Below are 27,748 nucleotides of genomic sequence, written 5' to 3' on the forward strand. Positions count from 1 at the left end.
GAGGCTCTATCAAGTGGTGTCAACGGGGTGTTGAAATCCCCTGCTATGATTGTATTGCTGATGATTTCTCCTTGGAAGTCCTCCATAAGATTTTTAATATATTTTGATGCTCCTATATTGGGTGCATATATGTTTATCAAGGTTATATCTTCCTGTTGGATAGATTCTTTCAATATTATGTAGTGGCCTTCTTTCTCTCTAGTTATTGCCTTCATTTTAAAATCTATGTTATCAGATATGAGTATTGCTACCCCAGCTTTTTTTCCCTTTCCGTTTGCTTGGAAGATTTTTTTCCATCCCTTCACTTTCAACCTATGTGAGTCTTTTGTTGTGAGGTGGGTCACTCTTGATCTCTTCCTGGTGGTTTTTAATTTCTAATTGGTTTATTTTCAGCATCTTTATGTCCTTACTCATGCTGTTGAATTGCCTCAAGATCATGGGTCTGAATTCTAGCTCTGTTAACATGCCTAACTGCTCCATATTGATATCATCTTCGGTGGGGGTCTCTTGTTCTTTCATTTGGCTTTTGTTTCTGTGTTTCACCATTTTGGCTATCACAGTGGGATTTGGAGCCTGCCAAGTTTTCCCGGTGGGTATTGGTGTTCTGCTGTTTGTGGCTTCCTCTCCTGGGTCTAGATGAGTGAGGGAGGACCCACGTTAAACACCCCTGTCAAGTCTTACTTTCCTGGTTAGAGTTGCTAGCCCAGAAATGGTACTGTTTTCCTCTAGCTTTTTGCCCGGAGGCTAGCAGTCCAGGTTACTTGAAGAGTTTTGGGTTGTCAGTTGATTGAAAAACTCCCTCAGGTGGTCAGCATAAGGGGATTTCCTTAGGGTGGGGCAGGTGCTGGTTGTTAATGAGCCTCATTTTGCATTTCAATGGCCCACAGGATGGGATTGAACATCCCAGGGAGGGGTTGCTGCCTCTCCCCAGAGCCCTGGGAAGGAGCAAGATGGCCACTGTCCTTTGTGGCTGCAACTCAGCAACAGCTCTGAGTGCCCTCCAAATCCCGAGTGTCCCCATACAGTTCCAGTCCAGTCTGCCCTCCCTCTGCCAGAACCCAAAGTGAGTGGCTGTGGCTATTTTAGCCTCTGTCTGGGCTCTGCACTGTAGAGCCACTTGGGAGTGTAACCTGAGGGCACTGCTCACAGCTAATGCCACTGCCAAGCTGCGGACCATGGCCTCCCAGCCCCCGTTTCACGCCTTTGCAATCCTACCAGAATAGAATCAGTGTCCCTGGTTATATGGTCCTCGCCAGCTGCTTTTCTGTTGCTTTTTCCTGTGGATTTGTCTGTGTTGTAGTTGTAGTTCCAGTTTGGCCTAGGAGATGGTCTGTGTAGCTTCCATTCACTCTGCCGCCATTTTGCCAAAATGAGGTTTTTATATAGTTTTTGTGGGATATGACGTGGGTCTACCCCAAGGGAAGTCAAAGGTAACTATTTCAAGGACAAGGCAACCATGGTTTAAATTTTATTATAAGTGAGATTATCTGCATTCTTGAAAATTTAGAAAATTCTGAACATGGTGGTGATATTTTGATGGATAAATTATTTATTTCTTGCTTCCATATGTTTTTCTGTGTAGTTTTACATAAGTGACACTACTTTGCAGAAATGATTTAGGGAAGAAAAAAACAGGTATGGCAAGTCACCATGAAAAAAAAAAATAGACCCAACAGTCCAAAGAGTGTCTTCTCTAGGAGATTTGCTGTTCTATATTCTAAAATTAATAACAGGTAGAATGTAATTCTACTTGAACATGTAAGGAGGTTTTACTTCTTGGCTTTGCAGAATTACTGCAGCTCCAAGGAAGTTAACATTTAGAAGCAGAGAAACATGAATGTAGATAGTTTTTCTCCTCGCTGCTTTTGAAAATATACTAATTGTGAAAGTAAGCCTTGACTTGTACCCAAGGAAGATAAACAAAATCAAACCCTAGATGAAATGACTATACTCTTGGCTATCCTTTCTATTTTGTTTTACTTTGCTTGACAAAGTGATAGCTCCGTATATAGGAGATTCTCACTTGACTCCACTGATGGCAAGTTAGAGGAGGTTGAACTAGAAATAAGTTGAATTTATAAAAATTTTCTAAGACAGTTAAAATTATGTTAATAAATTTTTTAAAGCTACAAGGGATGTATATGACACTTAGAGGTTTCTTTTTCAGAAGGTGAAACAGAAAAATATGAATAAGTCAATTAAAAGAATTTATTTTATTGTACATTTCCATTTGAAATGCAGCCCTGAGTCCCAAAACATTAAGTCTAGGCCCTACAGGTAACACAGGTGATTTCAATAGCTGTAATTCCAGAAAATTACAAGTGCTTTCCATTTCAACTAAAAAATAGCCTCTTGGCTTTTCACACTGTTTTAAGGGTTCTTCAAGAGGTAATATTTTATAGGCATCTAGAAGCACTTTTTGGATGGAAATACATCAACCTTATATTTAGGCTATACCATTGTCCAATCTGCATGTGTCTTACCTGTCTGAACTGGGGGCTGACTTTAAATGCCGAAAATTTTGGCTATCTAAGTCCAAGCTGTAGCTCCGTCCACTTTCAGTTTTTGGAGCTATGATGATTTCTCCTCTGGTTGCTGATCTGAACTTGCTAAGAAGAAATCTGAAAATATATAAATAAATATATTTAAAAGGTAAGAAAGAAAGCATTTTAAAAGAAGCAACCATCAAAATGGAAAGGTAACCCACTGTATGGGAGAGCATAATTGCCAATACATCAGATAAGGGGTTAATTTCCGAAATATATAGAATACTCATGCAACTCAACAAAAGGAAGACAAAGAACCCAATTAAAAAATGGGCAGAAGACCTAAATAGATACCTCTCCAAAAAAGGACATACAAATGGACAAGAGACATATGAAGAAATGCTCAACATCACTAATCATCAGAGAGATGCAAATTAAAACAATGATGAGGTATCACCTCACACCTGTCAGAATGGCCGCCATCAACAAATCATCAAACAACAAGTGTTGGTGAGAGTGTGGAGAAAAGGGGACTCTAGTACACTGCTGGTGGGAATTCAGACTGGTGTGGCCACTTTGGAAAACAGTGTGTTGTTTCCTCATAACATTAAATATTGATCTTCTATTTGATCCCATGATCCCAGTTCTAAGAATATATCCTAAAAGGCCTGAAAAACCAATCAGAAAGAATATATGTACCCCTATGTTCATAGCAGCACTATTTACAATTGCTAAGATGTGGAAACGCCTAAGTATCCTTCAACAAATGAGTGGATAAAAAAGCTGTGGTACATCTATACAATGGAATACTATGCAGCTGCAAGAAAGAAAGATCTCTTATCCTTTAAGATGACATGGAGGGACCTTGAGAGTATTATGCTAAGTGAAATAAGCCAATAAGAGAAAAACAAATACCACATGATCTCACTTATTTGTGGAATATAATGAACAAGGTGGGCTGATGAATGAAATAGACCCAGAAACATAGAAAGAAGTATGGTTCAGATTAAGAAACCTCAGAGGAGGGAGACAGAGGGAATGGATGAGATGAACCAAAGAACTTATATGCATGTATGCATAACCAATGGACACAGACAACAATGCTGGGGGGGGGTGTCTAGGGAGGAAAAAGGAGAAACATCTGTAACCAAAAAATATTAATAAAAATTGAAAAAAAGAGGAAAATGCAAAACTAAATAAAAAATAAATTATATAAAATATAATTTCAAGAATACCATTTCTAGTACTTTCAACAATAAATTATTCTTCAATAAAGTGGCCTTGGGACTTGAGAGGTTGTGGGGAGTTCCCATGCCTCTACAGTATAGTGCCAAGGCTAATGGTGGAAGAGTTTATGACATTCTGCCAAGGCCACAACACTTGTTGGTAAACCAGGCCTCCACCCCTGCTAAGAAAAAGACCACTGACTTTGGAAACTCACCACTACCTGGGCTGAGTCTGTTTGCAGGAGTACTAAGAATAAAGAGCTTAAATTCACTTTACTAAAGAGGGGAGCTCAGATGGTCCTCTGGGACAAATTGAGGTGGCAGCTTATTAGATTGCAGCTCCATGACAGCAAAAACTCTGACCTTATTTCCAGTCAAGACCCCTGAGCATAGAGTGATGCCTGGCAAATACTAGAACCCTACCAATTTCTTGTGGAATGAATGTCTAAACCCACGTGGTGGGTACCATCTTTAGATACTCCATGACATTTCTCCTTGTGGTAACAAAGTTTGAACAATGAAGTGTCTCATATAGGATAAAATCTAATTGCATTTCACTAAATTATTTAGCACTTGAGCAAAAATAGCTTTCAGAAACCAAGATTCAAGTCATGATCCAGGCTACTGAATGCCCCAAACATGAGGGTTTTTTAATGTAAAACCAAAGCTATATTATTTTTGTGACAGCACTGAGAGAGACCTGTTCATTTACTCAACATTCTACAGTTTTCTTGGTGGTGGGGGTGATGTATCCAGAAGTACTAGGACAATTTTAATGGAATCTGCCAAGTATCTCTGTTTCAAAGACCACTAGAAGAGCATCTTGTCAAAGTGTCAGAAGCTTCAATCTAACTGGAAAATTACATTTTAGAATAGCATAAAAATTACATAATGAGAATAGCACTTAATATAATGTCAACCTATTCTGCTCTGAGACTCACCTTATGCATGTCCCCATCTCTGAACTTCTACTTAAAGTATCTCCTCCAGCTTGATCACTCTCCCACTTTTTGCTATCTGGACCCCAACCATCTTTCAAAGTCCTCATCAAGTCCAACTTACAATTTGATGTCTTTCCTGATGGTCCCTGTGCTTTCCTGACATTGATTACCTGTCACTTATTTAATATTTACTTATTTACTGACTTATGACATCTCATGTAGTTAATTAACACCTTGTCTTGTATTAGAAAGGCTTCCAGGCAGCTCATATTATCATCTTATCTTTTCTTAAACTTCTTCTATACATATTAAATTATCAAGTATGTACCTTTTCCCCCCAACCAGGTGTTTCTATTCCTTGAAGACTGAGAACCATCAGATCCCAATTTTGAGTTCCCGCAAGGCTCAGTCCAGTGCTATGACGATTTTTAAAAAACAATTCAGGGTGTATATAACTCATTGTGCTGGAGAGTTACTTATTTTCTCCAAGCTCCAAGTTCAGCATTCTGCTATAACCTACACAATGATGCCTAAACTGGAGTCTGCAAATTACAGCTCCTAGAAGCATTTGTAGAATCTGAGTTACTTATTTAATCAAGTCATTGGATTGGTTTTGATGAGCCAGGCACCATGCTGTAGCACAAAAGCAAAAAAGCAACAAGCCCAGCACTAAGAGAGCTTATAATTATGTGTGTGTGTGTGTGTGTGTGTGTGTGTGTGTGCGCACGCGCGCGCAATGTAAGGAGTGATGCGCTGGCACAAGGCATTGTGGGAATCCTGAGGAGTGACAGATGAATTCAACATGTAGGAAGAATCAACAACCTCAGATGTTTGCCTACTCTAAGTTATCTTTTCCATTCATCTCTGCTAATTAATGAAGACATGGTTAATCATGAGTGTTTTAGTTAGAAGATACTTAAGTTTCATTCCTATTTGCAGTTCAAGATTCTAAAAAGAAATAAAAATAAAAAACTGATTTTTAAAGTCTCAAACATTGGCAATCTCTCACATTGATTTCTGCTGAGAAAACAATGCTACCTGGAAAGGACCATAAGGTAATTTGGTGCATATTAGAACTCTCACCACCTTAGCCACAAAACTAACCAACAGCTGCCTGAGAAATAAAGATTGTAAAATGCTGTGAAGCAACAGTTTGCCTTTTGGTCCTTATAGCCAATATTTTGTGGGCCACTTTTCTCCCTTGATGGAACCCGCTTGTCCCGTTTTCCAGTGCCTCCTTGAATCTTGCTTCCCGATGTGCCTCCTATTCCTAGTCTCAGTACCTGATGTATGCTTTTGAATTGTTGCTGAGGTGGCCAAATGTTATTTTTCCCCTTAAGGAAGCCTGCATTTTATTTTATTTTTTTTCCTCACCTGAGGACATTTCTTCGTTTTTTCGTTCAGATAGAGTGGGAGGGAGAGAGAGGAAGAGAGATAGAAAGTGAAACACCGAGGTGAAAGGGACACATCAAGTGGCTGCCACCCACACGACCAACCAGGGCCGGGGACAAACCACGACCAAGGTACATGCCCCCAGCAGGAACCTATCCCGGGTCTCTCTGGACCGCAGGCCTACGCTCTAACCACTGAACCAAACCAGCCAGGGCCAGAAGCCTGCATTTTAAACAGGGAATATAATGTTTTCAGCCCAACTAATAAGTCTTTGATTTGGATATTTCATATATCAGCACTCAGGATTGGGGGAGGGGTGTTGACATTCTATAACAAAGTCAGTCATCACCTCTTTATAGACAAAACTGGCCCTGACATGAAACCTTCTACCTACAAGCAATGGAAACCACTTGGTACACGACTGGATATGTCAAATACAAGAAAGACTCTTACAGATCAGAGGGGACCTTTATTCACCTAAAACCGAAAGTAATTAAAACTTCATTTCCTCAGGAGAATGTAACCTTTGTTAAGTCTCTGACCTTTTCTGGGTCACTGACATGACATTAGACTTCAAAAACTGAGGAGTCTTTATTTCAAAGGTGTCTGAAATAAAGATAAAAAGTTCCCTTGGAAAGGCTGTATCTTACCCCTTTCTCTTGGGTCCATCATGACTGGCCTTCTGCCCAGCAGAAGGTGAAGTGTTTGACTTTTCTGCTTCCTCGCGGTTTTTCTCGTGGCTTTGTATTTCTTCAGCTCCTCATTAAAAATAATCAGAAGACAAGTTTACGTACAAAATGGCAAGTAATGAGAATAATCTTCTATTCTTCATTTACTTTCCTGCTTTAGCACAGGACAATGAAGTCTATAATAATTAGCAATGATGTTTCCATCCTAAAATTCCCAGTCACATAGTTATTTCTAATCAGTTGAGTGTTCCAGAGTTAAATGAGGACTAAAATCAGGACTGATCTGTGGGAGGTTTGCTGAGATAAGTTTTCTAGGGATGACTACAGTGGAGTAAACAATACATGATCTTTCTGCAGATATCTCTAGGGCAGAAGAGCCTGGGTTCATGAGAACTCCAAATTTTTAGAGATGGAATTCATGATGTGATCCTAGAAATGATACTCTAATTTCTGAGTATCTAAGCCAAATTTAAGGGGAGGGTGAGTATGTATGAATACATCTCATAACTTGAAGGTGCTGAGATTTGAGTGAAGGAAGTAGCTAACAGTTTAATGTTAACTTTACTGCATTCTGTCCCTTTGCAGCATCAGACCTGATGTTACTCATCTGAGAAAGCCCTTTCTTGCTAGTGCCACACCTGAAAGTGGCACTGAAATAAGTTCCAAGTCTCCCAACCCTTTCTGTGAGACTTCAAAACAAGGGCCTTAGTCTCCTGTATATGAAATATCAGATACCCTAGGAACAGGACAGGAGATGCCTTTACTACACCACACATAAGAAATATGCTCCTAAATACAAGTTTCACTCAATATTTAACCAATTAAGTTATAGTTTGAATGCACAGAATAGCATTCTCAGGGTGGTCTATTATTTGCATTTGGTGACACTATTATTCTTCACTGAGTGAAACTGCCCTGTACCTTTCAGACCATGGAACATCTCTGACACCTGACTGCAAAATACTGTTATCATCCCCCCCCCCCCACCTCACTGCCCTGCTTGCATTTCTAAATTCTCCTCTGGCTTGGGGAAAGAGCACAATACACAGTATTACCCCTTAGTTGAGAACCAGTGGATTATAAAAAGTAACATTTAAAAAAATTCTGAAAGATATTTTTTGTTGAAAAATCAAGCATTGCTTTTGCAATGTGACAATGTAAACCATTTATTTTTCTTTGTGTTATTTCCTTAAATGCTTAGTAAAATATTAGAGGTGCATTCAATAAAAGAACTGTCTATGATGAAGATAAATACCTCCTTTAAAAATTTCAGTTTATCAGATACATTGAAAATCACTGTGTATTTCTTTCTGCTGACTTCCTCTTCCCTTGTATGAATTGCAAATTTAGAGTTCATGTTTTGAAATGATCTAAGGGATTCAGAAAATTAAACTGTGCTCATTTGATACATAATATCGGGAACTTATTTAGCCTGCCAAAATGAAGATTAAAACAATTTTGAAACCAAATAATTGCTTTAATTACCTGGATTTCTTCTTAAGATGGACTGTCGGACAACATCAGTGCCTAGAACATTGGCTTGCTTGAAACGTTTTGCCTTTTCTTCAAAAAACCATTCACCGGTTACAATCCTTAGCTGCCTACACAAGGCAAAAAGAAAGAACATTGAAATTCTGTTATTTAACAAAATATACGTCTCTTTAAAATCCCTAACTAAGTAAAAAAATAGCCAATTATTGATAGAGTCCATCTCAGTCTTGGGAGTATTCTATGGTGGTTATTATGGCCAGTATTAGTTAAATATATGCTATTTACCAAGTACTGGGTAATTGCTCTTCATACTTAATATATTTTTATCTACATAACAACTTTGTATAAAAAATATTATCCCAATTTTACAGATGAGGAGACTGAGACTTAGAGCAATAAAATGACATGTTTCACATCACATAGCTGGTAAGTAGGAGAATTAGGATCCCATCCCCAGCAGTCTGACCTAGGGCTCAAGTTCTCAATCACTGCATTAGTGGGTAAATAATTTTCAGTGGAAACAGTAGAGGACAAGTAAAGGTTTTGAATTACTAAGGGGCCATGATAAGACCCTGTTTTAGAATGATACTTTACTGTCATATTATGACTGGATTAGAGTAAAAAAAGAATGGGACAAGGACACATGTTGACCAAGGCAATAGTTCAAGACTTATGCTAGGTCAATGGCAAGACTAACAGAGAGGAGGAGGTAAATTAAAAATGTAGGTGGTAAAAGGGCTTGCCTGAATTTCACACTCAATTGAATGTTGAAGGTAAAAAATCAGGATCTTTGAATGACCAAAGCCATCTTTTAAGCCCCACCTGTAATAGTTACACAAACCCTTTACCCCAGTTACACAGACCTATGTACCAGAACACGGCCCATCTCTATCATTGGAAAAATAGTATTCAGCAACTACTATCACAATACTTCTGTGAAGAGCTGTAATGGAAAATGAGGTTGAAAGATAGAATTGAGTTATAGAAATCTTTGAATGTCACACGAAGGAGTTGGAATGCCATTCTGGAGGCAATGGAGGAACGTTGGCAGTTATTCTAAAATTCTGGTTGAATCATATAATCTCTGGAACATTATATGGAGAAGGAAGAAACCAGAAGCAGGCAGCCAAGTAGGAAGTTATTGTAATAGATGGGATAGAAAATCATGAAAATGTAAACCAGGGTATCATAGAGGCAAGAGGTGAAAAGAAAGATGTAGATGCTCAGGCTACTGAGGATGAGAATCAACAAGAATGGTGACAAATCTGACTTGGTGGCTGAAGTAAAGCAGCTGAGAGTCAAATAGATATTTCTAGCCTAAGAATATTATATACATGTGATTCAGTAACTGATTGGACTTAGAAAATAGCACTTGGATCCTAAATATAAAAATCACTCCAAAAAATATGCCAAATTGTTCCCCACAGCATTTACCCTGAAATCTTACTTTTACACATATGAGACAAAGGTAAGTTATATATGAAACAGTTCCTTCCCCAAGAAAAGAATGAAAATGCTATCCTTGGAGTAAATTATTAATTGGAAAGAAAGACAATAGCATGTACATCTCAGATTTACTTCCAAGTTGCTAGATCACCTAATGAGAAGCAAGGACTATTGAATTAGCTCTAAATGGTATAAAATATGTTTATAAAATATGTCAAATCTAAGAGTATCTAATCTAAAAAAAGTGCTTGGATGGGATAAATTATTTCTGGATACATCTCAAGTGCTCTATAGAATTATATATTATTTGTTGAAAATATAGGTGGCAATTGTGCTGTTATAAATTCTAAAGCTGTCTCCACAAGGTTCCTATCTCTTAGTTATTCAACCAAATGCTAATCTAGCTACTGCTATGATTAAACTTTGCTGATCGACTTATAGTTTCTAATCAGCTGACCTTAAAATCGAGAGGTTTTTCTAGTTTATAGGTGGTCCCAAAGTAATCACTAAGCCCTTAAAAACAGAGGAAGAAGAAGAGGAATTCAGATGCTGAAATGTTGTAGAATAAGTCAGAGAGATTTCAAATATGAAAAAGATCTGCTGTACGGAGAGGACTTTGAGATATAGAGGTCCACATGAAGGAACAGAGAGGGAGGCCTCTACGAGGGAGGCTGGCTTTTAGTTCATAGCCAATGAGAAAATCAGAGCCTCATTCCTACAACCACAAAGAATCAGATTCTGCCTACCAAAATGAGCTTGAAAGTAGAATTTTCGCAGAACCACCTGATAGAACCTCAGCCAGCCCATACCTTGATTTCAGCCTTGTGAACCCTGAGAGAATCATACCAAGCCAACTCAGACTTCTGAGCTATAGAATTGAGATATAATATATGTGGATTGTTTTAAGCTGCTAAACTGTGGTAATTTTTTATAGAGGCAATTGAAAATAAATATACTGATAAAACAAAGAAATACATATATATATATTTAATATTCATTTTAGGAATAAAACAAAGAAATATATATTCTTTTAATATTCATCTCAGGACTATTACACAAGTTGTGAGGAGATAACTATGCATAATTCAGAAGAACAATAGAGCAGAAGTAGGCAAACTGGCCTGTGGACCAAATTTAACCAACTACTGTTTTGTATGGCATACAAGCTAAGGATGTTTGCTCAAGCTTTTAAATGGTTAGAAAAAATAAAAAGAAGAATATTTCATGACATGTGAAAATTATATAAATTATATTCAAAGTTTATTGTCCCTAAATAGTTTTATTTGAACATAGCAATGTTCATTTGTTGCTGTATTTTCTCTGGCTGCTTTATTACTGCAACTGCAAAACTGAGTATAGCACAAAACACATGACCACGAGGTCTAAAATGTTTCCCCTCTAGCATTTTATTTTTCTAAATATTTACCAACCTCCACAATAGCAAAAAGGATTTACACACACACACACACACAAACAAGAAAGAATCTCAGAAAAGTAAAGGACATTGAAAAAAGAAATAAAGAAAGATATTAAAAAAATGAAAGCACTATGGAAAACAATATGATGTTACTTCAAAAAATTAAAAATTGAACTTCCATTTGACACAGTGATCCTGCTTCTAGGAATATACACTAAGAAGCCTGAAACATCATTCAGAAAGAATATATGTGCCCCCATGTTCATAGCAGCACTATATACAATAGCTAAGATCTGGAAACAGCCTAAATGTCCATCAGTAGACGAATGGATAAAAAAGCTGTGGTACCCACCTCACAACAAAAGACACACATAGCTTGAAAGTGAAGGGGTGGAAAAAAAATCTTCCAAGCAAACGGAAAAGAAAAAAAAGCTGGGGTAGCAATACTCATATCTGATAAAATAGATTTCAGAATGAAGGCCATAATTAGAGACAAAGAAGGCGACTATGTAATATTGAAAGGATCTATCCAACAGGAAGATATAACCTTGTTAACATATATGCGCCCAATATAGGAGCACCAAAATATATTAAAAATATCCTGGAAGATTTCAAAGGAGAAATCGATAGCAATACAATCATAGCAGGGGACTTCATCACCCCACTGACATCACTGGATAGATCCTATAGACAAAAAATTAGCAAGGAAACAGAGACTCTAAATGAAGCACTAGACCAAATGGATTTAATAGATATCTACAGAGAACTACACCCCAAAACTACAGAATTCACATTCTTCTCAAGTGCACATGGGACATTCTCAAAGATAGACCACATGTTAGGGCACAAACTAAGTCTCTACAAGTTCAAGAAGATTGAAATCATATCAAGCATCTTCTCAGATCACAATGGCATGAAACTAGAAATTAATTGCAACAAGAACAGGCAAAGACATTTAAACACATGGAGGCTAAATAGCATGTTATTAAACAATGAATGGGTCACCGAGGAGATCAAGGAAGAAATCAAAAACTTCCTGGAAACCAATGAAAATGAAGACACAACAACACAAAATCTATGGGATGCAGCGAAAGCAGTTCTGAGAGGGAAGTTCATAGCACTACAGGCCTACCTCAAAAAACAAGAAAAATCTCTAATAGATTATCTAACCTCACAACTTAAAGAACTAGAAAGCAAACAAAAAGAAAACTCCAGAGCAAGTACAAGGAAGGACATAGTAAGTATCAGAGAAGAAATAAATGACATAGAGACCAAAAAAACAATTCAAAGGATCAATAAAACAAAGAGCTGGTTTTTCAAAAAGATAAACAAGATTGATGGACCCTTAGCTAGACTCACCAAGAAACAAAGAGAGAGAACCAAAATACACAAAATCAGAAATGAAAGAGGAGAGATAACAACTGACACCACAGAAATACAAAAGATTGTTAACAACTACTATGAACAATTATATGGCAACAAATTCGACAATCTAAGCAAAATGGACAAATTTCTAGAAACACATAGTCTCCCAAAAGTGGATCAGGAAGAGATAGAAAACTTGAACAGACCAATAACAACAGAAGAAATTGAAGATGTAGTCAAGACTCTCCCAGCAAACAAAAGCCCAGGCCCGGATGGCTTCACGGGGGAGTTTTACCGAACATTCAAAGAAGAACTAATACCCATTCTCCGCAAACTATTACAAAAATTTCAAGAAGAAGGAAGACTTCCAAATTCGTTTTATGAAGCCAGCATAATTCTAATTCCAAAATCAGAAAAAGACACAACAAAGAAAGAAAACTACAGGCAAATATCCCTGATGAACATAGACGCCAAAATCCTGAACAAAATACTAGCAAATTGAATCCAGCAATACATAAAAAAAAAAATTATCCACCATGACCAAGTGGGATTCATCCCAGGGATGCAAGGCTGGTACAATATTTGCAAATCCATAAATGTGATACACCACATAAATAAAATGAATAATTAAAACCACATGATCATATCATTAGATGCTGAAAAAGGCTTCGACAAAATCCAGCATCCATTTCTGATAAAAACGCTCAGCAGTGTGGGAATAGAGGGATCATATCTCGACATAATAAAGGCCATATATGAAAGACCTACAGCCAACATCATACTCAATGGGCAAAAACAAAAAGCATTTCACTTAAGATCAGGAACAAGGCAAGGATGCCCACTTTCGCCACTCCTATTTAACATAGTACTGGAAGTCTTAGCCACAGCAATCAGACAGGAAGAAAAAATAAAAGGGATCCAAATTGGAATGAAGGAAGTGAAATTGTCATTATTTGCAGATGACATGATACTATACATAGAAAACCCCAAAGACTCCTTCAAAAGTTTACTAGACTTAATAAATGAATTTGGCAAAGTAGCAGGATACAAAATTAATATCAAGAAATCGATGGCATTCTTATACACCAATGATGAACTCACAGAAAGAGAAACTAAGAAAACAATCCCATTTACCATTGTGACAAAAAAATTAAATACCTAGGAATAAACTTAACCAAAGAAATAAAGAGCCTATTCGCAGAAAACTACAGGTCATTGAAAAAAGAAATAGAGGAAGATATAAAAAACTAGAAGCACATACCCTGTTCATGTATTGGGAGAATTAACATCATTAAAATGTCCATATTACCCAAAGCAATCTATAGATTCAACACAATGCCCATCAAAATACCAACGGCATACTTCACAGAATTAGAACAATTACTTCAAAAGTTCATATGGAACCAAAAAGGCCTCGAATAGCCACTGCAATCTTGAAAAGGAAGAACAAAGTTAGAGGGATCACATTACCAGATTTCAGGTTATACTACAAAGCCACTGTAATCAAAACAGCCTGGTACTGGCACAAGAACAGGTATATAGACCAGTGGAACAGAACAGAGAACCCAGAAATGGACCCAAGGCAATATGCTCAATTAATATTTGACAAAGGTGGCAAGAGCATACAGTGGAGTAAGGACAGCCTCTTTAATAAATGGTGCTGGGAAAATTGGACAGCTACTTGCAGAAAAATGAAACTAGAACATCTATTTACACCCTACACGAGAATAAACTCAAAATGGATAAAAGACTTAAATGTAACTCATGGATCCATAAAAATCCTAGAAGAGACTGTAGGCAACATAATTTCAGACATCATACGCAGCAGAATTTTTACTGACACATCACCTAAGGCAATAGAAACAAAGGAGAAAATAAACACATGGGACTACATCAAACTCAAAAGCTTCTGCACAGCGAAAGATACAATCATCAAAACGGAAAGGCTACCCATTGTATGGGAGAGCATAATTGCCAATGATATATCAGGTAAGGGGTTAATTTCCAATACATATAGAGTGCTCATATAACTCAACAAAAGGAAGACAAATAATCCAATTAAAAAATGGGCAGAGGAATTAAATAGACACCTCTCCAAACAGGACATACAAATAGCTAAGAAACATATGAAGAAATGCTCATCATCACTAATCATCAGAGAGATGCAAATTAAAACAACAATGAGGTATTACCTCACACCTGTCAACAAATCCTCAAACAACAAGTGTTGGTGAGGGTGTGGAGAAAAGGGGACTCTAGTGCACTGCTGATGGGAATGCAGACTGGTGCAGCCACTATGGAAAACAATATGGTGTTACCTCAAAAAATTAAAAATTGAACTTCCATTTGACCCAGTGATCCCACTTCTAGGAATATACCCTAAGATGTCTAAAACATCAATCAGAAAGATTATATGTACCCACATGTTTGTAGCAGCACTATTTACAATTGCTAGTATCTGGAAATAGCCCAAGTGTCCATCAGTAGACAAATGGATAAAAAAGCAGTGGTACATATACACAATGGAGTACTAAGCAGGTGTAAGAAAAAAAGATCTCTTATCCTTTGAGACTACATGGAGGGACCTTGAAAGCATCATCCTAAGTGAAACAAGCCAAGCAGAGAAAGACAAGTTTCATATGATCTCACTTATTTGTGGAATATAAAGAACATAACAGTCTGAGGAATGGGGTAGTCCCAGAGATGCGGAAGTGGGGTACAGACTGATAATCCCCTAAAGAGGGGATGGTGGGGGAGAGATAAACCACAGAACTTATATGCATGTGTGCATGAACAATGGACATGGACAACAAAGCTGGGAAAGGGCAGGGAGGGAGTGAGAGGGGGGAATTAGTGGGGGGAAAAAGGAGAAACATCTGTAACAGATTTAATTAATAATTTAAAAAAAAGCTGTGGTACATATACACAATGGTGTTCTATGCAGCTGTAAGAAAGAAAGTTCTCTTGTCCTTTGAAATGACATGGAGGACCTGGAAAGTATTATCCTAAGTGAAACAAGCCAAGCAGAAAAAGACAAATACCACATGATCTCACATATATCGAATAGAATGAATATAACAGTCTGAGGAATAGGGTAGACCCAGAAACAGGGAAGTAGGGTAAAGACTGACAACCCTCAGAAGAGGTGGTGGGGGTGGGAAGAGATAAAACACACAACTTATATGCATATATGCATAACCAATGGACATGGACATGGCGGGGATGGGGTCTGGGGATGGGGAGGAGGGTGTCAAAGAGCCTAAAAAGGAGAAACATCTGTAACAAATATAAAATAAAATAAAAATAAAAGCATTAATCTTGGTCATGGATTAGAAGAATTAACATCATTAAAATACACATACTACCCAAAGCAATCTATAGATTCAATGCAATCCCCATTAAAATACCAATGACATATTTCACAGAACTATGCCAAATATTCCAAAAATTTATACAGAACCAAAAAAGACCCCGAATTGCCACAGCAATCTTGAAAAGAAGAACAAAGTAAGAGAGATCACAATACCAGATATCAGGTTATACTACAAAGCCTTTGGAATCAAAACAGCGGTTACTGGCCCAATAACAGGCATATAGATCAATGGAACAGAACAGAGATTGACCCAAGACAGTATGCTCAATTAATAGTTGGCAAAGGTGGCAAGAGCATACAATGGAGTAAAGACAGCCTCTTTAATAAATGTTGGGAATATTGGACAGCTATATGCAAAAAAATGAAACTAGACCATCAACTTATACACAAGAATAAGCTCAAAATGGATAAAAGACTTAAATGTAACTTGTGGAAACCATAAAAACCCTAGAAGAAAAGATAGGCAACAAAATCTCAGACATCATATCTAGCAGACTTTTCACTGATCCATAGCCTAAGGCAAAAGAAACAAAGGAAAATAATATATAAACAGGATTACATTAAACTAAACAGCAAAAGAAACCAGCATCAAAATGAAAAGGGAACCCACCCTCTGGGGGAACATATTTGCCAATGATATATCAGATAAAGGGTTAATATCCAAAATATATAAAGTACTCATACAGCTCAACAAAAGGAAGACAATTCAATTTAAAAATGGGCAGAAGAGTTGAATAGACACTTCTCCAAACAGAGCATACAAATAGCCAAGAGACATGAAAAATGATCACTAGTCATCAGAGAGATACAAATTAAAACAACTGTGAGGTGTCACCTCACACCTGTCAGAATGGTGCCATCAACAAATCTTCAACTAGCAAGTGCTGGCGAGCATGTGAACAAAAGGGTACTCTAGTACACCCCTGGTGCAGTCACTATGGAAAACAATATGGTGTTTCCTCAAAATATTACAAATAAAACTGCCATTTGACGCAGTGATCTCATTTCTAGGCATATAACCTAAGAAGCCTGAAACACCAATCAGAAAGAATATATGCAACCCTGTGTTCATAGCCACACCATTTACAATAGCTAAGATCAGGAAACAGTCAAGTTTCCAGCAGTAGATGAGTGAACACAAAAGCTGTGGTTTATTTACATAATAGAATACTACGCAGTTGTAAGAAAGAAAGATCTCTTACCCCTTGAGACAACATGGAAGAATCTGGAGAGTAATATTCTAAGCAAAATAAGCCAGTCAGAGAAAGACAAGTACCACATGATCTCACTTATTTGTGGAATATAATGAACAAAATAAGCTGATGAACAAAATAGATCCAGAGGCATAGAATTAGGGAACAGACTGACAAACCTCAGAGGGAAAGGGGGTGGGTGTGGTAGGGAAGAGGTAAAGCAAAGAACTTATGTGCATATATGCATGACTAATGGAAAACAGTGCGGTGAGGGCAGGGAGTGTGGCTGGAGCAACAAGGAGGGAGTTTGGGGGAGAGAAGAGACATCTGAAATACTTTAAAAAATAAAGATAAACTACATCTAGAAAGTTAAAATTAAAAAAACAAGAATAAGAATGATAATGTAAACCAGTAGTTGGAAAAAAAAAAAAAAAAACACCAATGCTGGTATGCCAAAATCTCAGCTTATTTTTTATTTATTTTTGTACGTTCTTGGGATATGAGGTGAGGTGGATAGCACACTGAGAGCAGTTTTACATGTGATAGGGGGAAAAGGTACATATTCACTCTACATGCCCCAGGAAATGCGTCTCCATATCATCTTTACCATATATACCTAGAGCTGCCAACACCTAACACAAATAAGATCTTCCTAGAAATAAGATCTTTTTCTATTCTTGTGAAAACACTAGCTATAATCCTTTTATTTGTTCAACTCAGATATGTGCCTGAGTCATTTGTCATTTCAGAGCTCTGTGACATCAGAACAATCCCTTGAATGTATACCTTTGCCATCTTCTCAGGTCATGGAGGTAGATGAATGGCTCAGTAGGATGAGAAACAAATATCTAATGAGTGTATACTATGTATCAAGTAAAGTGGTAGGCAATGTATATATGATATATCTAACCCTCACTATAAGCCATAGGTAGCTATTATTATTCTCAATTTACAGAGGAGGAAATCAAAGCTCACATGATCCTTCCCAAAGTTATAAAGGTATCATGATAGAAACAAAATTTATACTGAAAACCCATACCCTTTACATTTGATAAAATTGTCAGATGAGAACTCATACTTGTATGCTATATCAAGGCTTTGAGTAATGGTGAAAATCTATAGAAGCCAAGGAATAACATGTAGCATTTCATATAAAGAGCTGTGATAGTGTTTGTGTGTGTGCTGGGGGTAGAGTATAGAAATAAAGGAGGGGTAAAAGAGAAAAGAAAACAAACATGATACCCAATGTAAAGTTTATATTCCTCTCTGCCACATCAATCTAACATTTGAAAAATACAAAGCTTGGAATAAATTTTGTGTTTCCTCTAGGTCATACTCTGAAGAATGAATTTTACTGAAATTAAGTGGGTTACACTCATTATTTATGATTAATGATTATTAAGTGTTCAGAATTTTCTAGGCCTTAATTTTCTTTAACATTAAAGTCTTGGTATTTCAAGCTTTTACTTGAAAGCTTATTTAAATGTAAATTCAAGTTAAGTTCTCCTTAGTTTTATAGGAGAAAAAAATACCCTTTGCTCAGCAGTTTCATTCCTAGATGCACTCCCTACAGGAGTCTTCTCAAACATCTTTGGAAGAGGTTACAGTAAGAAATACATTTTATATCACTATCCAGAAAATAAACACACAGACACATATATTTACATATGTATTTAACATGCATTTATATTTATATGTGTATATATATGGTGGAGCAAAAGCACATTTATTGTCATGAGTCTGTGAAACAGTTTATTCTTATATTATTATTTATTAATTATTATATAATTTTCCATATGAATAGCTGTAAACCTACTTTTGCCCTATCCTGTGTATTGCATTTATTATTACACTTACACACACACACATATATGTATACTGACAATTTTTATTCTATTTCATTCTTTAAAAATGAAAAACCTACCAATTAGTCATGACCCATGGTTTGAAAAATCCCACCTTAGGAAAACTTTTGTACATTTTTGTCTCGCCATATGTACAAGAATGTCACAGCAGCATTTTTTTTGGTAACGTTATATACTGAAACAATATAAAAGTCCATCTACATGAAAATAGATACATTATAGGATGATACCATAGTGAAGATTAATGTAATGGTGTTAATATAAATATGGATAGATTTCACAAAACAATGTTGAGCTAAGAAAAAGTCACAAAATGCACACAGTATGATTTCCATTTCTGTAGCACTCAAAAATGAAGAAAAAAAAAAAAGAAAATATATTACTTAGGGACATATCCAAATGCAGTAAAACCATAAAGTAAATCATGCAGAATAAGAATGTTCTCTTTCTTAAACTAGATAATAAATACATAGATACTCTTTTTACTATTGTTTAAACCAATCACATACATTATAAAGTGTCTTTTTTATTTTTTTAATATTTAAAATAAATTTTTTATTAAATAATTTATAAAGTGTCTTTTAAAAAATGTTTTTATTGATTTTAGAGAAAGAGAGGAAGGGAGAGGGAGAGAGAGATAGAAATATCAATGAGAGAGAACATGGATTGGCTGCCTCCTGTGTGCTCCCCACTGGGGATTGGGCCCACAACCTGGGCATGTGCCCTGACCAGGAATCAAACCAGTGACCTCTTGGTGCATGGGTTAGTGCTCAACCACTGAGCCACACCAGCCAGGCTAGAGTGTCTTATATGTATGCTATTTTCACATTAAAACTATAGTCTATGTAGGTGTTAAGATGTCATACCACAGTGAACAAAGCATTCTAAAATGGGGGAGGGCCATTTTAACAGGTGTTTGAAAATAGTATGTCAAGGCACTCAAAACAGCTCTTTACTGTGCCCCAAAATCTCTGGGTCAATGTGGGCTAATTTTGTTCCTGTAGTTAAATTATGGAAATTTATTAAACTATGGATAATTTTGAAATGACTATGTGGCAACTGTCAATCCCTATCAGACCAGAGATCACCAGGAACCCACCTCTGATTAAATAAGTTGAGATCTTTGTTCATTGCAATGAAGAAAAACACATGCCATGAGAACCATGGGGCCTCCGAGGAAGACTACATTTAAAAGGATATAATATAGGATTTAGGTTTATGTTAGGTAATTTTTGGGGCAGTTCAAGGGAACAGGGAGCTGCTCTAGATTAGGTGATGTCAGGAAGTGGGGACAATGATATGATTGGCACCTTAATAAGTTTTATCTAGAAGGAGTTAAGACTAGAACAAGGGTAAAACTATAATTGTTAAGGAAGCAGCATATCATTTACATTAGCCAAGAAAGGGGGGTGTTTGTTACATTGTGGCTTGAAGCATCACCTTGTTTTTGTCTATTCTTAGACAATATTGTGAAGTATTCTTATTTTGTCTCGCTTCACCATGGGTGATCTTGTGAGATGCTTGTGTTCTGAGATTATGTCCAATAGGAGAACACCTTGGCCTATGTCTGAGTGCCAGGTCAGCTCCTAACAACATCAAAGCCTACATGTAAGTATCAGACTGATACTGTTGTAATTAGCTAGTTATTGATAAGAAAGGAGCAAAAGTAAGGCCAGACCTTATAGGCATAACCATCTGAGCAGCTTCACCAGGAAGCGGCAAACTCCCCAGGGAACCACCAGCCCATTCCCTGCAGGTCACTGGAGGAACGGGTCCAATAAAGAGGAGATAAATGCATGTGCAATGAGTTGGGTGACTAGGGAACATACTTGTCAATCAAACCTGGGAGTAGAAATCATTGGCTAGAAGAGGTAGGACCAATGCAAGCCTATGAAAATTTGGGGATACACAATCCCCCAAAAAGGAGCTCACTATCTTGGCTGCCTTGCATTAGCCAGTTCTTTTGCCATAGCCATGTGGCCCTGTGGACCCCACATGCAAAGGACTGATGGATTGCAACTGGAAACACAAACTAAGCTAGCGCAATGCTGAACTGGACACTGCTCCAATATGAAGCAAAATTTCTGGACACCGGCTCTGCAGAATTCTAGCTCTGCTGAAGCCACAGATACACTTCTTCCTTGGGGGAAAGAAGGAAAATGAGACCTTGGAAACTCAGGGGTTTGATTCTACAAGATCACTTACTAGATGTCAGGGGCTGTATTTCTCTTTTTCAAAACAAAGGACTATACATTCCCTCCTGCACTCTCTCTGTGTATGTTCCAATCATCAGTATTCTCTTCTTACAAGTTCACTGACAGAGGTTCATATTTCATCTATTTCAGTTATATTTCATCAATTTCAGTAATCACTACCAATTCATCAAAAACAAAACATCAGGTTCCTCCTTCTTCAAAAAGAGACTCTCACAAGGACACAGAGCAGCATGAAATAGCACAACATGGCATGAATATAATATCAGCTCATGAATACCATATCAGAAGTGTTCTGTTTTTTGGTTCCTTGTCATGTAGCTTTTATCTTTGAGGTCTTTCTGAGTTCAGCTGGAGTGCTATTTAGGAAAAACAGTCATTATGACTCTCTTTCTGTTGAACGGCAACTACCTCAACTAACATAATCATGTGGAATTTTGTAGGTCTCATTAAGACAGCAAAATGAACAAACCGGCTGTGTCAGGGTATTTTTCATTCTGTTTCTATAGAGTTAACTTTAAAACTGGATCTATAGCCCTGGCCAGTGTGACTCAGCAGTTGAGTGTTAGCCCACAGACCAAGGAGTCTCGGGTTCGATTTCCAGTCAAGGGCACATACCTCCGTCACAGGTTTGATCCCCGGCCCTGGTTGAGGTAGTGTGGGAGGTAACTGGTCGATGTGTCTCTCTGACATCGATGTTTCTTTCTCTCTCTCCCTTCCTCCCCCACACTCTATCTGAAAACTGATAAAAAAAAATATCCTCCCGTGAGGATTTAAAAAAATAATAATAATAACACATAAATAAATAAATAAAACTGACTTACAGCAACCACCTTATTAGAATCAGATGGGGTTGGAGACAAACAATGTTGATATCTGCTTAGCCCAGTGTTAACAGTTAGCCTCCCTCCACCAGTCCTTGTTCTAATCTTGTAAGTGCTACAGCAATAAAACCTCTTTACTTTTACTCAATTCAAGGTAAATGACAATAAAGGCTGTGCTTCCAACTGATTAGAGAATGAGTCACTTTCTGACTCATCTCATCTCTTAGAGGTTAGGGTGGAAATTTTAATTTTATGGTCTATTAAACATGGAGACAGCCCAGTGGCGCTGCAGTATTCTCTCACAACAAACAAAGGATGTTCACTGCCAATAAAATATCATTTACGATTCTTTTTCAAAAACCACTCCATGAATAGCAAACATGAGACTTCCAATACTGACAGATAAAGTCCCTGAGATCACACAGACTAGTAGGTGGAATATTGGAGATGTAATGGTCTCTGTTTTCAGCTTTAAAAATGAGGAGGGATTTTAAAAATGTTTTTTTAATTGATTTTTTTAAAGGGAGAGAGAGAGAGAAACATCAATCAGCTGCCTCCTGCACACCTCCCACTGGGGATCAAGCTCACAACCTGGGCATGTTCCCTGACCAGGAATCAAACCCAGGACCTCTTAGTCCATGGGACGACGCTCAGTCCAGCTGGACTAATATGTCAAATTAAACACTCATTTCCAGCTGTCACAGAAAGATATAACTATACATTGTTGTTGTCACAGAGGTATAAGAATCATACATTGAAAGCTCTGTTTCTTCCTTAGGACATTTTTAATGCATGAAGACATTTTATTCTACTGATGAGACAATAATGTAATAAACTCACTTGCCTTCCTCCTTAGACTGTGAAAACACTGAGGTTTTTTATATCTTTGTATCCTTATCCCCTAGTATTCCAACAGGTTATCAATAAATGTTGTAAAAGGGATGGATAGATAGGTCAATGGATGGATCAATTGGGTAGGTGGATGGTTGGGTTTATTAAGTTATTATTTCACCCAAAAAACAAGTACATGTGATTCAGATACTCTATATTAATGTATTAACATGTCCTAATGAAGACACAGAACTTTCAATTTGGTATTATTTTTTCTTACACCCTTGGACAATAACTTATTTTTTAGTTATATCTTTCTGTGACAGCTGGAAATTTACTCTGATCAGAGGACAGATGTATTTGGCTTGGCTCATAGGTGTTTGTTTGTTTTTTTAAACCCCATGATCCTGACAGAGAAAGACACACTATTCCATAACTTTCTTAAGCCTGATATGCTTTAAGTGAAACCTTGTCATCTGTTAATTTGTTTATTAACTAATTTACTTACTCATCCATCCATCTAATACTTTAATAAATATTTATTGAGTACTTACTATAGGCATTATTTTAGGCACTAGAATTACACCAGTGACTATTATAGATAAAACGTACATGTAGTGCAGCAAGAAAGATAATAAATAAGATAAATCAGTAAACTATATAGCATATAAGTTTTAAGGGAGAAAACACAGGAAGTGGTTATACAGGGGAGGGCAAAAGTAGGTTTACAGTTGTGAGAACATGAAACAGTTTATTCTTGTATTATTATTAATTATTGTATTATTATTTGAATTACAACTGTAAACCTACTTTTTCCACCCTTATATTAGTTTGGGTAGGCTACTTCTATAACAACCAACCACCAAATTTCATTAACTTAACATATTTAAAGTTTATCTCTCAATATAAACTAATGTGGATCTGACAAGTTTTAGGGGCAAATTTGTGTGAATTAGACCTGCCATTATCATCCATACTAACTAGCAGATGAGTTGATAACAAATATGCAATATGGTAATAAAAAATAAAAAGATATGTGTTAGAAAAGAAGTAAAACACTTTTCACAGATGACATGATTGTGTATAAAGAAAATCTGAAAGGTTTCTCAGAAACTGTATAATTAATAAGTAGAGTGGGGAGGTGGGGGAGGGATGAACCACAGAACTTATACGCATGTATGCATGAACAGTGGACATGAACAACAATCTGGGGAAGGGGCAGGGAGGGGAGGGGGAGGGGGGAATCAGTGGGGGAAAAAACGAGAAACATCTGTAACAAAAATTAATCAATAAAAAAAAATAAGTGGATTTAACAAGATTACTGAATACGAAGTCAAACTATACAAGTCCAAGGAATTCCTACAATCTCATATCAAAAACAAAAATTTAGAAAATAAAAAAGTTTAAATGATACTATTTATAATAAAAATAAAATATTTGAAATAAATCTAATAATGTGTAAGTATTCCACCAGAAAAATATAAAATTAGAAAAATTGAAGAAGACTTAAATAAATGGAGGGGCACATAGTGTTTATGGATTGAGACTCAATGTTGAAAGATGTCAATTCTCCTGTGAAATTATCCAGTGATGTAATGCAATCCTGATAAAAATGTTCATTTTGTGTAAATTATTGAGGTGGTTTAAAAATCTATATGAAAATATAAAAGGTCAAAAATAGCCATGGCATTTTGAACTAAATAGTGGCAAGTCTACTGGATATAAATTTTATTATAAAGCTACAATAAGTAAAATAATGTTGCATTGCCACAATGTTAGATACATAATGGAGTGTTCATAAATGACACTTGATTTTTGAAGATTATACTGTAGAGCAGTAAATAAATGATGACCTTTTCAATTAATTGAGCTGGATCAAGTGGATACTCACATTAAAATATAATAATTCCTAACTTGTAGCATACACAAAAATCAATTCTGTGTGTACTGTAAGTCTAAAGGTAAAAGCTAAAATGATAATTACAGATTACATAGGAAAATATTTTCATAATGTGGGAATTAGGAAAAGTTTTTTTTTTACCAAGATACAGAATAAATCCCAATAATCATATAGGAACAGATGAACAAATTGAATTACTGAAAATTAGAAATTTCTGCTCATCAAATGGCACAATTAAGCAAATGAAAAGGTGAGTCAAAAGGTGAGAAAAGATACCTTTAACACAAGTAGCAGCATGTATATATGAATAATTATTTCCAAACAATCAGAAAAGACAGAAAACCCAATAGAAAAAATAGGCATGAGACTTGAACTAACACTTTACCAAAAAGGATGTTCAATAAACTATGAAAATATTCTTACTTTCATTAGTAATAAAGAAAATGCAAATTAAATCCAGTCCAATCCCATCAAAATTACAAGACAAACAAACAAACAAAACAGTGGTGATAAAAATATAGTTAACTGTGACTCTCATGCATTAATAATGAGAGGGTAACATGGCACAACCTCTTTGGAAAACTCCTTGGCATCATTTACTGAAACTGAAGATATTTGTATTCTATGACCCAGGAATTTTACTGCTATGTATATATACAATAGAAATACATACACATGTGCACCAAGAAATATGCAAAAAATATTTATAACAACATTATTTGTAAGAGGTGAAAATTTAAAACATCCCAATGTCCATTAATGATAGAATGGTATATAAATCCTTATATAATTATAAAATGTAATATCATAAAACAGTGAAAATGAATAGACAGTTATATGCAGCAAAAATGGATTAGTCTTATAAATACGTTAACCAAAATAAGTTTTAAACAAATACACACTGTATACTTTGATTTATACAAAGTACAGAGAGTCCTCGACTTACAATGTTTTTACTTATGATTTTTCAACTTTATAGTGGAGCAAAAGAGATGTGTATAACAAATTACATGAGCTATTCAACACTGTATTATAAAATGGGCTTTGTATTAGATGATTTTTCCCATCTGTAGGCTAATGTAAGTGTTCTAAGCATGGTTAAGGTAGGCTAGGCTAAAGTATAATGTTTGATAGGTTAGGTGTATGACATGCATTTTCAACTTAACATTATTTTCAATTTTTAATGGGTTTATCCAAATGTAACCCCATCATAAATTGAGGAGCAGCTGTATAAAATAATCAAAGCTAATCTATGATATTAGCAGGATGATGATTATAGTTGGGGAATAAAAAGGGAGAAGTGATTGGGAGGAGGAATGAGAAAGGCTTCTGGGGTATTAGTAATGTTTTATTTCTTCACTTGAGTGAAAGTGACACTGATATTATGATAATTCACCAAGCTGCACACCGGTGCTTCTCAACTAAGGGTGGCTTTTGTTCCCCAGGGGATATATCTGGAGGAATTTTCCATTGTCACAACTGGAAAGGGAAAGGTGTGCTACTGGCATTTACTAGGTAGAGGACAGAGATGCTGCTAAACATCCTATAGTGCATAGGATAGTCCCTTCCCCCACCCCAGCAAAGAATCCTACTACCCAAAATATCATAATGCTGAAATTGAGAAACTTGTTAATTTTGTGCATGTTAACTCTAGTAAAAAGGCCATGCCCATATGTATCCATAAAACAAACAAACAAACAAACAAACAAAACAAGGATGCTACTCTCCATGTTTTCCTATTTCTACATCTTTGCTTCTTGTAAGTGTGATTTGTTTTTTGTCTTTTGATGATTACTAAGAATTGAGAGGGACAAACACTCCTGGGAATTTATATGGAACCAAGACTAAAGTAAGGAGGGTCTGCACATTTATTTATTATTTTCTCTGTGATTTATTATTTGTCTATACTATAGTGGGATCCTTTATAGTCAATATGTTAAAATAAGGGCATCAGAATTGGAGAAACCCATTACTTCACACAGATAAACTTTCTAAGGAGTGTGTAGGGTCTAAAATAGTGACTTTTGCATTACTTACTTGAGTCGCAGATATATCATATTACTTTTGAGTATAAAGCAAAGTGCATTACTGATAGTTTTTCTATACAGGTATATAGGGAAATATCCAAAGTAAATGATTTGATTTTATGGAAAAAATATGAAGATATTCAGCATTATTTGTACATCCTGATTTGCAGATGACGAAACTCAGTTTAAAAAAAGAGTACAAATGTTGACAAAGCCTATGTTGCAACCCATATGTCAATGATTCTGAAATCAGTGTTCATTCCCCAAATCTGTTAAAGGATGTTTGCTAATTAGGGGAAGGAAGTACTAAAAGAAATTTACTTATGTGGGACAAAGTATGAACTATGGTTACTTAAATATATTAGTGTATCCAAAGAAAGTAATAAAATAATTAAATAGCTCATTTCTTTAGAACTGCTTATCTCAATCCAGTGTTGAAACACAGTGTGAATTGCTCAATTCAGGATCACTTTTATGAAAAAGTAGTGGAGAAAAAACATAGATTAAATAATGCAATCACTGAATATAGTAATCTTCAATAGAGCACACTAGCCCTTATTCAGAGAAATTGGAAATGGAAGGTCACTTACTATTACTACTAAACTATTTACTTTCCTCCTAAAGTAGCCTCTTTATACTTATAAGAGAATGTGCTAGTGAGGGGAAAAGATAAACTTAACCAAACCAAACCAACCTGAAGTGTTTTCAGCACCCTCCCCCTACCTCAACCACAGGAAACAGATCAACACAGAGTTGCCTTGAGATAGATTATTAGGCACCTCCCAGAGTTGAGGAGATGAAGAGACTTTGGGAGGGAGAACACATACCAGTTGATCCAGGCAGGATTCAGGAGTAGTAGAGACCACATTAGGCTTAGATTACAGTTTAATTGAACTTAGAAAACAATGATTCTTGACTTGTACCCAGGTTGGCATAGTGAAACCTGTGACCCACTATACTCCAATAGGCTAAACACAGAGGTGAATGAGAGGGTTCTCTGTGTTCACCCTTTCTCAAGAACTAAGTCAGCAAAAATTCAGGAGCTACTCCAGTTTTGTTCCTCAGCTGG

General features: G+C 36.4%; 1 protein-coding gene across 2 annotated transcripts in view; it reads right to left on the minus strand.

Annotated features, from left to right (window-relative positions):
- The window catches only part of SYTL5 (synaptotagmin like 5), a 119,769-nt gene that overhangs the window by 73,894 nt on the left and 18,127 nt on the right, over window positions 1–27,748 (minus strand). For both annotated transcript variants that reach the window (XM_036271460.1, XM_036271458.1), the window contains exons 3-5: window positions 8,220–8,335; window positions 6,696–6,804; window positions 2,484–2,621 (exon numbers count right to left, since the gene is read on the minus strand). In XM_036271460.1, the coding sequence (XP_036127353.1) occupies window positions 2,484–2,621; window positions 6,696–6,804; window positions 8,220–8,335 (363 nt within the window). The remainder of the gene's footprint in view (window positions 1–2,483; window positions 2,622–6,695; window positions 6,805–8,219; window positions 8,336–27,748) is intronic.

The sequence above is a fragment of the Molossus molossus genome, unplaced genomic scaffold (assembly GCF_014108415.1).
Source record: "Molossus molossus isolate mMolMol1 unplaced genomic scaffold, mMolMol1.p scaffold_m16_p_2, whole genome shotgun sequence".
Lineage (NCBI taxonomy): Eukaryota > Metazoa > Chordata > Mammalia > Chiroptera > Molossidae > Molossus > Molossus molossus.